Source organism: Micropterus salmoides, unplaced genomic scaffold, assembly GCF_014851395.1.
Source record: "Micropterus salmoides isolate LMB-PRFRI ecotype aquatic unplaced genomic scaffold, ASM1485139v1 Ms_hic_scaffold_2, whole genome shotgun sequence".
NCBI classification, from domain to species: Eukaryota; Metazoa; Chordata; class Actinopteri; order Centrarchiformes; family Centrarchidae; genus Micropterus; species Micropterus salmoides.
The window spans coordinates 25483083-25495472 of NW_024041150.1; the positions used below are offsets into that span (position 1 = coordinate 25483083).

At 38.7% G+C, this 12390-nt stretch overlaps 2 protein-coding genes across 2 annotated transcripts; both read left to right on the forward strand.

The window, feature by feature from the left end:
- Positions 1-467: 467 nt before the first annotated feature.
- On the forward strand, positions 468-3090 carry fis1 (fission, mitochondrial 1). Its single transcript, XM_038732370.1, has 5 exons — positions 468-567; positions 1009-1141; positions 1833-1909; positions 2001-2106; positions 2215-3090. The coding sequence occupies exons 1-5, from the start codon at positions 523-525 to the stop codon at positions 2316-2318; spliced, it is 465 nt and encodes a 154-aa protein (XP_038588298.1). The 5' UTR covers positions 468-522; the 3' UTR covers positions 2319-3090.
- Positions 3091-8103: 5013 nt separating this feature from the next.
- On the forward strand, positions 8104-11688 carry cldn15a (claudin 15a). Its single transcript, XM_038732896.1, has 5 exons — positions 8104-8481; positions 9380-9544; positions 9895-9976; positions 10054-10161; positions 11137-11688. Exons 1-5 carry the CDS (start codon positions 8265-8267, stop codon positions 11231-11233), a joined length of 669 nt encoding a protein of 222 aa, XP_038588824.1. The 5' UTR covers positions 8104-8264; the 3' UTR covers positions 11234-11688.
- The last annotated feature ends 702 nt before the right edge of the window (positions 11689-12390 follow it).

Here is a 12390-nt window from a genome sequence, read left to right on the forward strand (position 1 = left end):
CACACCAACTTAAAATCTATAGGTTTACCAAGCGGTTCAGTGATTAACCATTAAGATCAGTTGGATTAAGTGTTTGTCAAAAGTATTTATGCAAAAATAGAATCATATCAAAAGTATTGTCAGCATTGCATTGTGACATATAAAATGTATTTCTTTGATGACACACTGATTAAGTGTGGTGAAAATGTTACTGTGTAATTTTGTGTGTTGTACTTAAGTCAATTGAACGTGTGATTCCATGTTTGAAATTGCAGCCTTTTTTTAAGACCTGCTTTGAGTTTTCTTCTAAGAGTTGTGAAATTTTTACCAAATACTTGCGATAATAGTACCAAAGCGATAACAAAAAAAAAACTGTAAGTAAAGGATCTGAATGAAGGACTGGACTATTTTCTCAGTGTGATATTACTACTTTTAGTTTAGTAAAGGATCTGAATACTTTACCAGAGAGCTCTGAAGATGACGTCTGAAACATCTATAACATGTGACTAAAGGTGGGCGGGTCCAACATTCATTTCCGGAAACATGGAGGCTGTGCTGAGCGATGTTGTAGCTCCTGAAGACCTTTTAGTAAGTTTTCAAATTATTAAACCTCTTTCTGTCATTCAGCATACATATTAAAAGCATACGCGACACGCGCAGAGGTCCTGACAGCACATGTTCACTCGGTACATGCTGAAGTTTGGCTACAATGCGACGTTATCGATACTTTGTCGCGTCACCTCGCTGGCTAATGCTAATGATGGTGATGATCAAAACTGGCCAGAGTGTCATCAGACTTATCACTAATGACTCAGGCGAAATACAGTGTGGGGGGAAGATATGTACTTTACTTAACTAGCTGCCATAACAGCTGGAGACTACCTACTTTTGCTCAGGAAATGTTACGCAATGAATGACGTGTAACGTTTATGTGAGCAAAGAGAGGGTTTGTTGTTTTGTTTCACAGCCAGTACGGGTCGGTAGATTTAGCTTCATGTATGTGACGAAACCTTTGCTTTGTTTTGACAGAAATTTGAGAAGAAATACAACAGTGAGCTGCTGAAGGGAGCCGTGTCCAAAGAAACAAAATTTGAATATGCTTGGTGTCTGATCAGGAGTAAATACACACAGGACATCAAGAAGGGGATTGCTCTCTTGGAGGGTAAGTTAACGATATGTGTTTTTCTTCCTATATTCAAAGGCACAAGCTGCATGAGAGCCGACTGATAACTGGATTTGTGAGGCTCATAGTGATATTTAGGAGTTTGAAGAAATCAATATAAATCGGGCAACTATTGTTTATAACATAAACACATAATATGATCAAACAACTTTTGATAAAAGATCCTTTAAATTTGGTCAGAGTTTTTGGACTGGGACTCATTACAGTTTCTAAATTACCATAAACATATTTTGTATGTCTGTGTTTTGGTTTATTGTATCAGCTTTCACATAGAGGGATCATGTGATAATATTGATTGTAAAAAAAATAAAACTTGTTCAGAAATTATCCTTTAAATTTGGTTCTTAAATAATTCAGATTTCTTTTGTACTAGGACGTTTTACAGTTGAAAAACAAAGTTGTCCACTGTTGACACTGTTGTCTCTTAATCACCATAAACCTATTTTTGTATGTCTGTGTTGTGGTGTATTGTAGCGTATGAACTATCAGTGATCATGTGATAATATTGATTCAAAAATCAGTCAGGCTCCAGTCACTATTACTTTATTGTAATCTGAGTGTTGTTGGGAAATATCAGGACAGGATTGCTGTAACGTATTAGCTTCTATGTTTTCATAATGTAACCATTTAAATCTATGTTTTGTGTGTTTGTCTGTCTGTTTTGTCTTAGAACTTGTTCAGAAAGCATCAAAGGACGACTCCCGGGACTTCCTGTTCTACCTTGCTGTGGCCAACTACAGACTCAAAGTAAGTGTGCCTTGCAGTTGATTACATCATTTAAAATGTGCACACATACGAGAGAGTACTTTCTCTTTCCTCTCCCCTGTTCATCTTCCAGGAATATGAGAAAGCCCTGAAGTACATCCGGACTCTTCTAAAGAACGAGCCGGGCAATAAGCAGGCTCTGGAGCTGGAGAAACTCATCGACAAGGCTTTAAAGAAAGGTAAGAGCCAGTCTGGGTCGTAACGAAACAACAGTTATTTGTCCCTGTTTCGTGAGTGAATATAAACAAAATATTACACACAATGCTGACACTCATGTTGTCATCTAGACGGCTTGGTTGGTATGGCGATCGTCGGGGGAATCGGTCTTGGCGTGGCCGGATTAGCGGGCCTCATCGGTTTGGCTGTGTCAAAGGGAGCTGCTAAATCCTAACCTGGACATGGGACATCATGCCGGACTGACACACTGACCCTTCCCCTGCATAAACAACATTTAAAACTTTGTGCAGAACGCTTGAGGGATGTAACTTCTTGGTTTGAAGATGAATATGTACTGCAACACATTAAAGGGTTTGAATAATGCCAGTGAATAACTCGTTTTCATATTTTTAACAGGGTTGAGATTCACCATACATATGACATTACTTACCTGTCTATTCTACACACTATAGCATGACACTTTTTATTATTTGTGTATATAAATTAGAATAGTTGAAGTTAATCCCAATTTTATGTAATTTGTCAGTTAATATGCGCCTCAGCCTGAACTTCCTAAGTTGACATTTACATTTTGTTTTAAAAAAAACTTTATTAAAGTGCAGTTGTGGTTCTTTTACTGTCTGTTTAATTATTTTTTGACATAAAGAAATTGTTAAGGAAAGTGTTATTGGAGCAGTAGGAAGTGTAGCTTGTGATGCCAAAAGATTTGCTTGTTGTTGAGGTAGCAGTGAGTGCCATACTGCTGGTAGAAGACTAGAAGAACAGCTACTGCTGTGGAGGCAATGAGGAGATGTTTGCATTTATTTTGGACATAAGGTTTCTGTTCTTTTGTTCTGAATTCAACTTTAAGGTAAGGGACGCAACAAACTTATTGGAGATGAATACCTTCTGTCATGTTAAATGCATTTCCTAACACTTACCTGTGCTACATTTAATGGGTTGTGTTTTCCATCTTGTTAAATAAAATGATTTTGAACTGAAAGACATTATTGTTTTATAGTCTTAATTATTGTGGAGCTGTTCAATGACAACTACCTCGTTGGAGTACCATACGCAGGTATGAGTACTGCAGAATAAATGCATCCAGAAAGACACAAATGCTAATAAACCAACAGCATCAGAAACGGTAAGCTCTGAATAGGTCTCAGGTTACACATTGACTAAGTGACACATTTATGTTGTTTATGTAAATAAAATGATAACAAGGAAAAAGGAGCACTCCTCACAAATGAGAAGCTGAAACCATGAAATGTTTGGCATCTTTGCATGGAATATGACAAATGATTATCAGAATAGGTGCCAATAAGTTGTCTGTTAATCAACTAACTGATTAATTCACTAATTGTTTCAGGTCTTGTAATATAATCGAAACATAATTGAAATCTTAATTTGTAGTAAAGTAGCTATATCTGTCAAATACGTAATGATGCAGTAAAAAGTACTAATATATACTCTATTACAAAAACCTCAAATATGTAGTTAGGTACAGAACTTCAAGAGTTAGCTTTGTAATCTTTATCCATAAATGTAAACAATGATATTGTTCTCTTTATGTCACTTCACTTTTTCGTAAAACACAAGATGCGATGATGATACTAATCTTGTGTAAGGAAACCAAAGGAGCAGTGGTAAACTGCATCACATGGTTTAAAAGTGGAAATATGTGATTGTTGGTTCCAAATGGTTTCATGTCCTCAACACAGAAATAAGCTTTATTCTTATGTAGATCCAACAATATAAAATGAATAAACAAATCATTACAAAAGCAATCAATAAATACAGACAAAATGTGAAATTAACAAAATAAATTTTAAAATACAGCTCAAGTATATGAAATATTTTTTCAACCTGCCTCTCTCTTACAGTTTTTTTTTTCATTCCAGCAGTTTCATAATGTCTTTATTTATCTGCAGCCTGTAATCTAGACATTGTTTGAGAGAAAACAAAACTGTATCATCTGCATACAAATTGGATGATATGACTGTGTCTCAGGTTTTGTCTTGTGAAAGACCAGGAAACTGTGATTTTCAATTTATGTCATTTTCATAAGAACCTTTTGTTGATGGCGCACAGTCCAGGATACATTTCCATCCTTATCACTGTAATTTATTGACTATATTATAAGGAGGTTTTGGTGGACAATGCGTGAGAGTGTGTTATGATCATTATCTAAGTAATTGAGACTTCAGCACTAAGGTTGGGCCGTACACGACTGAACAGAAATGCGCCCTGCCTAGTACACTCTCTGTTGATCATCTTCACATCTTGCCCCCCTTGGAGATTCAAGTTGCCCTTTTATGACGGGTAGGCTTAGGGAGGCTATCAGTTGTGTGTGCTGTTATCAGCCTAGTGGGATGTTACTCATTAACTCACCTGCTGGGACCGAAATTCCCCAGGGTCAGATCTGTAAAAACAATAATCTACTTTGGTGAGAAAGAGGTGATTGAGTGGGTAACCGCAAACAGAAAACTAGACATCTGGGTGGTTGGAAGTCCACAAACAATTAATCTAATACCCACACAGAGGAGCAAAAAACCTAATAACCAACCAAAGCTGATTTCATCTTCAGGCTCATCCAAAGCGCTGTTTAAAAACACTTTAAGATCAATGATTCATCAAAGTCAATGTAATTCAGATCGGCTTCAGTGAGTTTCAGTCACGATGGCCAATGTTCATTGAGTATCCACTGGTCTGAACACATGGTTGAGAGATATTAATGTGTAATCACTATGAATGAAGGGAAAGCGTCTGGGAACACGGTGTGTTAGTTAAGTTACACCCTTTATAAATGTCACAGTTATTCAAAAGTTACTGTATAATCCCGTAGAACAGGAGTTTATTGTCTGTCACTTTATATTGCTGCAGGCAGTGACAGACAGCACAATTAGATCCCCCCCTCAATTTTAATATTTCCATCTAGCTTTGATTATTTTCATTCCATCTTCCATCAAGAGAAAGATAGGAAACTTGTCGAGATCTTATATGTTGATACAATCACATTGATTCATTTGATAGTTTTCTGGATTCTGCACCAGCTGCAGACATTATAAAAGCAAGACTCTATGGATGGCAATGTCGGTCTGTTGGTAGGTCAGTGATGGATGGACGCAACATTTTGCAAAGGCACTCATGGTTCCCAGAGGATGAATCTTGGTGACTTTGGTGACCCTCTGACGTTTTCTCTAGCGCCACCATGAGGTTGTCTTTTCTATTTTAAAGTAAAAATGTTTTTAGAGCATTTAAGCATATTTCATTTGTTTCTAACACATTTATATAGCTGTTAAATCCAACAGGACAACCGTTATATGTAGAAAAAAAATCCACCATGTGGCCAGACCGGCCACTATGCTATGCCATTCTCCATTCCTACTCTGCCCTCTGCCATAACCAGACACCCAGCCCTTTTCCCTGCCACGGCTTTGGGGTAACACAATATATGTTTCAGGCACCTCGCTCGTTTCTGCAAGAGGGATCTTGAATTTGCCCAAATGATGTCACGCTCCCGGTGGCTATGTTATGTTTACTCCCCAACCCATCCTGTTCTTCCTGAGCTCCTCACTCCAGCCTCCCAAACCAAACCTCAGCCCCAGGTTCCCAGCTATCAGCCAGCTAGCTTTCAGTCTGGTAGCTTCTAACCAGCTAATCTCCAGTCTGCATCCCTGTCAGCTGGTGTAAGGCTCACTAGCCTCCAGTCTGATTTTGGGTTCATGAGCATGCAGCCTTCCTGTCCTGAGCTGGCTCCTAACCACAATGACAGTCTCTGCTGCCCAGCGCCCCAACCTGGTCCCCAGTCAGCAGCACGACCGACACCTGTTCCTGCTGAGCTTCATATGGCTCCTTGTTCCTGAGCTGCAACAGTCCTCATTTCCAGAGCAGCAGCAGTGCTCAGTTCCTGTGTTGCTGCAGTCTCCTGTTTCCCTGGCTCCACCGGCTCATCTGCTAGGCTCTCAGTTATCACTGGTTTCCAGTCCTGGAACCCTGTTGCCGGCCTACTGCTCTGCACTCCAGCCGCTAGTCTCCGATTCTGCCTTATTCGCTGGTCTCCAAAGGGATCCCTCCTATGCTACCGGCCTTCAGGTCATCTTCCTGCCTGTCCTCCAGAGCTGCTCTGCCTACGTAACCAATACATAGACCGTCGTCCAGAAGTGCCACGTCCTTCGGCCCTGCCTCCTGGTCGCCCTCCAGCTCCTCTTCTGTCCTGGCCCCAGTCCGCCTGCCTGTGCTTACCTGCTTGGCCTCTGTCCTGCCCAAAGGCCGTCCACCTAAGGTCCCCTGCTCTATCCCTGTCCAGACCCCAGGTCATCCACCTGAAATCACATGCTCCATTCTTCAGCTCCCAGACAACTTGTCAATGAGCTGTAAGCTGTAAAAATGGGCTTTGCAAACAGCTTGGCAATATAATTATACATTTATGACTGGGCAGGATCCCGTTTTCAGAGGAGCTCAGATGGAGGTGAAGTATAAGCGGGAGGCCAATGAGTTTAGATTCACCTGTCGTTTCTGCATTTGTTATAATAATCAGGTGATAAGAGGAATGTAGCCCCTCAGAATAATACCATATTTTTTTACTTATATTTAAAGTATTTAGGGTTTTCAACATCATTAGGGTTCATCCTCTGGAGAACATGAATGTTTGTTTCATAGTTTCACTGCCATCCATCCAACAGTTGACGAAGATATTTCCCTCTAGAATTATTTACCCTATAAAATGTAATTGCAGTCACCTTTTTCAAAATGTTCAAAATAGGTTTTGATTAAAGATTACATTTTTACAACCATTTCTGTGTCACTGCAGTTGGTTTACAGTTAACAATTGTTTCTTTGCAAACACTTCATGTCTCACTTCCTTCTGGAAAACCGACGAACAGCTTGGATCTGGTTTATTGTTGGTGTCTCTCTTTCTGGAACCCCGTTCTTGATCTTTATACAAACTGGTCTGCTGGTTTTACAGATCTCCTCACCTCTGAACCTGGGGCGGCTGTGGCTCAGGAGGTAGAGCGGCCGTTAATCGGAAGGTCGGCAGTTCAATCCCTGGCTCCCCCTAGTTGCGTGTCAAAGTGTCCTTGGGCAAGATACTGAACCCCGAATTGCCCCTGGCGGCTGTTCCGCCAGTGTATGAATGAGTGTGAATGTTAGTTTCCGTTTGAGCACTTAGGCTCAGTGTGTGAATGTGTGTGACTGGTGAATGCAGATGTAGTGTAAAAGCGCTTTGAGTGGTCGAAAAGACTAGAAAGGCGCTATACAAGTACGGAGCATTTACATTTACATGAACACTTAGGGGTTTTGTCTGTTATGATTCATCTTAATATTAACAGCATGCACTCGGCTCTGGCATCTGACCCAACAGCTGTCAAGAGGATTATTCATGAAGACACAGAAACGGCAGGATGAACTGGGTAACTTTAGACCTTTAGACTTTGGGACTTGAATTACACCAATTACATGTTGATTATTTTCCAAAACATTAGAAAATGGTGGGTGTGATGCTCAGTAATTGTGACCTTCCTGTCCTGTGGCCTTGAGAAACGAAAACAATAAAAAAAAAACATCTTACGAAAGTGCTGCGTATAATGCCTTTTAATGAGAAACTTGGGGTATAAAGATATTATATATTATGTATAAAAATATTAAATATAAATATTAACATTTTTGGGAAAGCTCATCACAAAAAACATTTAAAACCTTTTAGAAATAGCTAACAGTGTTTGTTTCTTCATCAAATTGTATAATTTGAGAAAGTCTGCTCCTAAATCTGAACTGATCAAATGTGATTTATTTGTGATTAGATGCATTGTGAAATCAAAAAATTCTAGCTCAAATATGTCTAATAAAGACATACAGTGCAGCGTCATTAAGAGCAATAGATGACCCTTGTACCCGGAGAGTGAGCCGATAAACACCTGTTCAGTATCAGGGGGGTAAAATGCAAAAAAAGTGTGTGAGGGGAGGGGGGAGTAGAGAAAGCAAGTCATATAAATCATTATACATATCTGTTGAGCCGGACACAACTCACTGTGGCAGACCGCTCTCACACACTCACACTCACTGACTTTCTATCATACCCAAATCAGATGTTGTAATTTTTGCAACAAGTTTTTTTGTTTTTAAGAAACTGAGATCTGGATATACTTTTGGTTGACTGCTGGGCCGAGAAGGGGACATGGATCCAATTGTGGAAGTAGTGGCTTTGGTGCTGGGGTTCATTGGTTGGGTGATGGTGGGGGTTGCCCTGCCGAACCGTTACTGGAGGACCTCCACCGTCGACGGGAGTGTCATCACCACCTCCACCATCTATGAAAACTTGTGGATGTCGTGTGCATCGGATTCAACAGGGGTACATAACTGCAGGGAGTTCCCGTCACTGCTTGCTTTGAGTGGTATGTTGACAAAAAAATCTATTCAAAAATACCACCTGTTACAATGTAGCCTAAATATGGATATGACTTTATATACAGTCCAGTGTTTCACATTTTCCCAGTCCAAAAATCATCTAATTGCAACAAATACTTTTGAATTATACATTTTTTTGATTCACAGAACATCAGTCATAGATGATTTTGACAAAGTAGTTAAATTACATGCAACACTGATGCTGTGGGAAATGATTTGTGTTTTGTGAAATGAAGTGTTTTACGAAAGGTCAGAATGGGCTCATTTATTGTAGAGTCAAGATGTGTTCGTGTTAATCCAAAAAGCATTGTAATATGAGTCAGAAAACAGCACACGAACAGTAGCATGGAAAATGTTACTGTAAGCAAGAATGCAGATAAGATAGTTTCTCAAAAACAAGCATTATCTTATACTACCAGGAACACAACAGCTACAGACAAACAGGTGTCTTCTGAGGGAAAGTTGTTCAATCCTGAAGTTTCCTCATGTAATGGCGTCAACAAGTGGGTAAAAGTGTAATAGCGTATAATCCCCTTTTAATTTTATAACCAATCAAAGACTGTAAATGACTTCCGGTTTTGATTGAGAACCAATGAGAATGTCTCGTCCCAGGAGAAGCATACTTTGAAAATATAAATGAATGCACAACTGAGCTTTGGTGGTTTTTTAGACCTGAACACATCTGGCACAGTGATGTTTATTTACACAACAATGCTTTGTCATAATTATATATATATATACACAATGTTTATAACAAGAAACACATTTATAGGCCAACATCAAATCTTACACTGGCCATAATCTCATGACCCCTTTCAAGGCTGATGACATTAAAAAGGTAGTGAATTCAGTGGCAGTTTTTGTTTATTTCCACACTGTGTTCAGGATATGTCCAAGCGTCTCGTGCCTTGATGATCACATCAATAGTGTTGGGCACCTTTGGTCTGATGGCGGCCCTGATAGGACTACAGTGTTCGAAGGCTGGAGGGGAAAACTATGTGCTCAAAGGGAGGATTGCTGGCACGGCAGGGGTCCTTTTCATACTTCAAGGTAAAATACATTTAAAAGTGTATTTTAGGAGAGAATAAACCAGTGAAACTGAATTCTTTCTGAACAGTCAGAACAAGATATAATGACCTCCTAAAACAATATGCACCTATAAAAAGATAAACTTTTCCAAAATACTAATAAATTATAATCATGTTTTACTGCTCATTCTAATCAATTCTCAATAAATGTCATAATGGTTTCCTGCAAGACTTTGGACCTCTAATAAGTCCTCCATAAATTTACTCCTGGTTCCCTGCAAGACTTTGGACTTCTGTGTAACTATCTGGTAGCTTATCCGCTCCTTCCTCAACGATTAAAGAGTATTTCATTGTTCTGTTTCTATCAAAAAGGTATGTGCACAATGGTCGCAGTGTCCTGGTACGCCTTCAACATCACTCAGGAATTCTTTGATCCTTTCTATCCTGGTATAAGGTAAGAACATGGTTTGGGGGGGGGGGGGGGGACTAAAAGGCTGTTGGATGACTGAAACTCCGCTGTGTGTGTCACAGGTATGAAATAGGAGAAGGACTTTATATCGGCTGGTGCTCCGCTGTGCTCGCCATCATCGGAGGAGCCTGTCTCACATGCTCTTGCAAAATGGGCACAGAGGAAAAATAGTGAGTTAAATTTTAACTGTTTCATCCTATTATATTTATTGATGGATTTACTGTTAATTGATTAGTTGGTTAATTGATTGCTTTTAAATATTTATGCATTGTTTTACAACCATTTGCATTGCTCTCTCGTTCCTCCGTACACCAGATGTAACTCTGGGAAAGTCTTTTTTAAGTGTAAGGTATTGAAATGAAAGAAAAAAACTGGGGTTAAAAAGATGGATTAATGAAAGAATTACATACGGTATGAATGAATCAATATATTCATTAATTGATCAAATACAAATAATTAAATAAAACAATAATTAGCTAGAATAACTAATATCTAAATGGATAGTTGACTTTAAAAATCAGCACAGTTTTGGCTGGGGAGGACCCAGAAAACCTTGACATTAATTTAGAAAGAAATTCATGGCACTCTGGCGGCTTGTTGTGGCAGGACTGTATTAATTCACCTGTGGGAAGTAACATGAGCTCTCATCGGACATTATCACCTGAACCTGTTCTTTCTAAGGACCTGTGTTTTTGACATATGGAAAGTTTTATTTAGGCTCTTTTTTTAAAAGGTTGGATGAAATGGAATATAAATCAAAAGGGATGGTGCACCTGGTGGTGGGTGTGTCTGTAGTGAGAGAAAGCATCACACTGGTTAAAGCCACCGTTTGTACGCTTTGAGAATTGAGTTTGGCGTCTCCCAGTGGCAGGGTAAAAAAAGACAATGCTTCAACACACAGACCATAGACTACCTGAGACAAATACTGATGTAAAATAAATGATGGCTGACTTCCAATTAGCTCCTTCCTTTCAGTTCCCTGGTATTGTGCATGCTGGCTCACTGTCATGACTAAACTGAGATAAATGTCTGTGATAAATGCCCACAGTATGAAATGCTTTTAATCTTGTTGATCTCAGGACATAAAGTGATTTAGGCATCCAACACCAGCGACTCACATTTTGTTTCACCATCTTGTTTTGCAGCCCTTTGCCTTATCAAACCAGGGGAACTGTATATTCTGGAGCTGCACCGACCAGGAGCGTAGCTAATAGTACTTATGGCCGAAATGCTTACGTTTGAGCAAGATCTTACAAATGCCGGAGGTAAACTTCTCACCTCAAATTTTGTTGATGCATCTAACATGTGCTAGTTTTCAGTTTTTTTCTCTTCAGATGGAGCTTTTTAAGGTCCATCAAATGTTCACTAATGGAAGTAACATAGCACCAACTGAACTGTATATAATCACAATATCAGGTGTGAATTCTGTAAAAATTAAATACTGAAGCTGTAAAAAAGCTAAGCTGCTTATCACTGTGCACATTTACAAAGTCACTTATTTTCAATCATTTGATGATCTGCATACACACTTCTAGACAAATGTTGAAGGTCAAAACTGTGATCATCCAGAGATTTGTGTGTTGTTTTGTACAGTTTTATAGATGTGAAAGAGGGTGAAGGAAGTTATCTTCATTTTGATGGGTTTCGTTTGTTTTATACAATTGCACATAATAAAATGTGTTTTGCTAAACATTTCATCTTGACTTTGTATTCTTGTAGTCAATAAAGTGATTGTGATTGTATTATTATATATAATAGCAATGCTAAGTTATTGTATTATATTATGTTAAATACTGCATTTAAAAAGAAATGAAAAAAGAAACAAAAGTCTTCTAAATAAATTATGGGGAATTAGGCATGTATTATTTAGACTATTCAGACATCACTTCATGTGTTTTAAATGTAATATTTCTATAAATCTACAAAATGAGGGTTTTGTACGAGAAAATTATCCTGTTATCAGAGAAAACAACAGTCGTTATCTCGAGATCATGAGAGAATTAAATTAAAAATTAAAAGGATATTCTTTTTCAGAATTACATACTTTTATTTATTTATTACCAAAAATGTTTTGCTGCATTCACGGGCTCCTCGGATGGTCCCACATCCCGAGTTGTGAAGTCATTCTTCTGATACTGGTGTGTTCATGAGCCTTTAAGCCAGAATGTGCAAACAACATGGACGGTCCTACAAAGATGTGTTGGATCGTCATTGTCAAACAAATATGCTGAAACAGTTTAAGATTTTGCTTGTACTGCAAAATACTGCTAATGAATAATATTGTGTCACACATTAATATATTTTAAATAATGCTTAGTACTGAGTACATCGCAGCAACGCAGCAACAGGCCTCCAAACAAGAGCCACATTGGTAAAATTAACTTTCGGTTTCCCTTTGG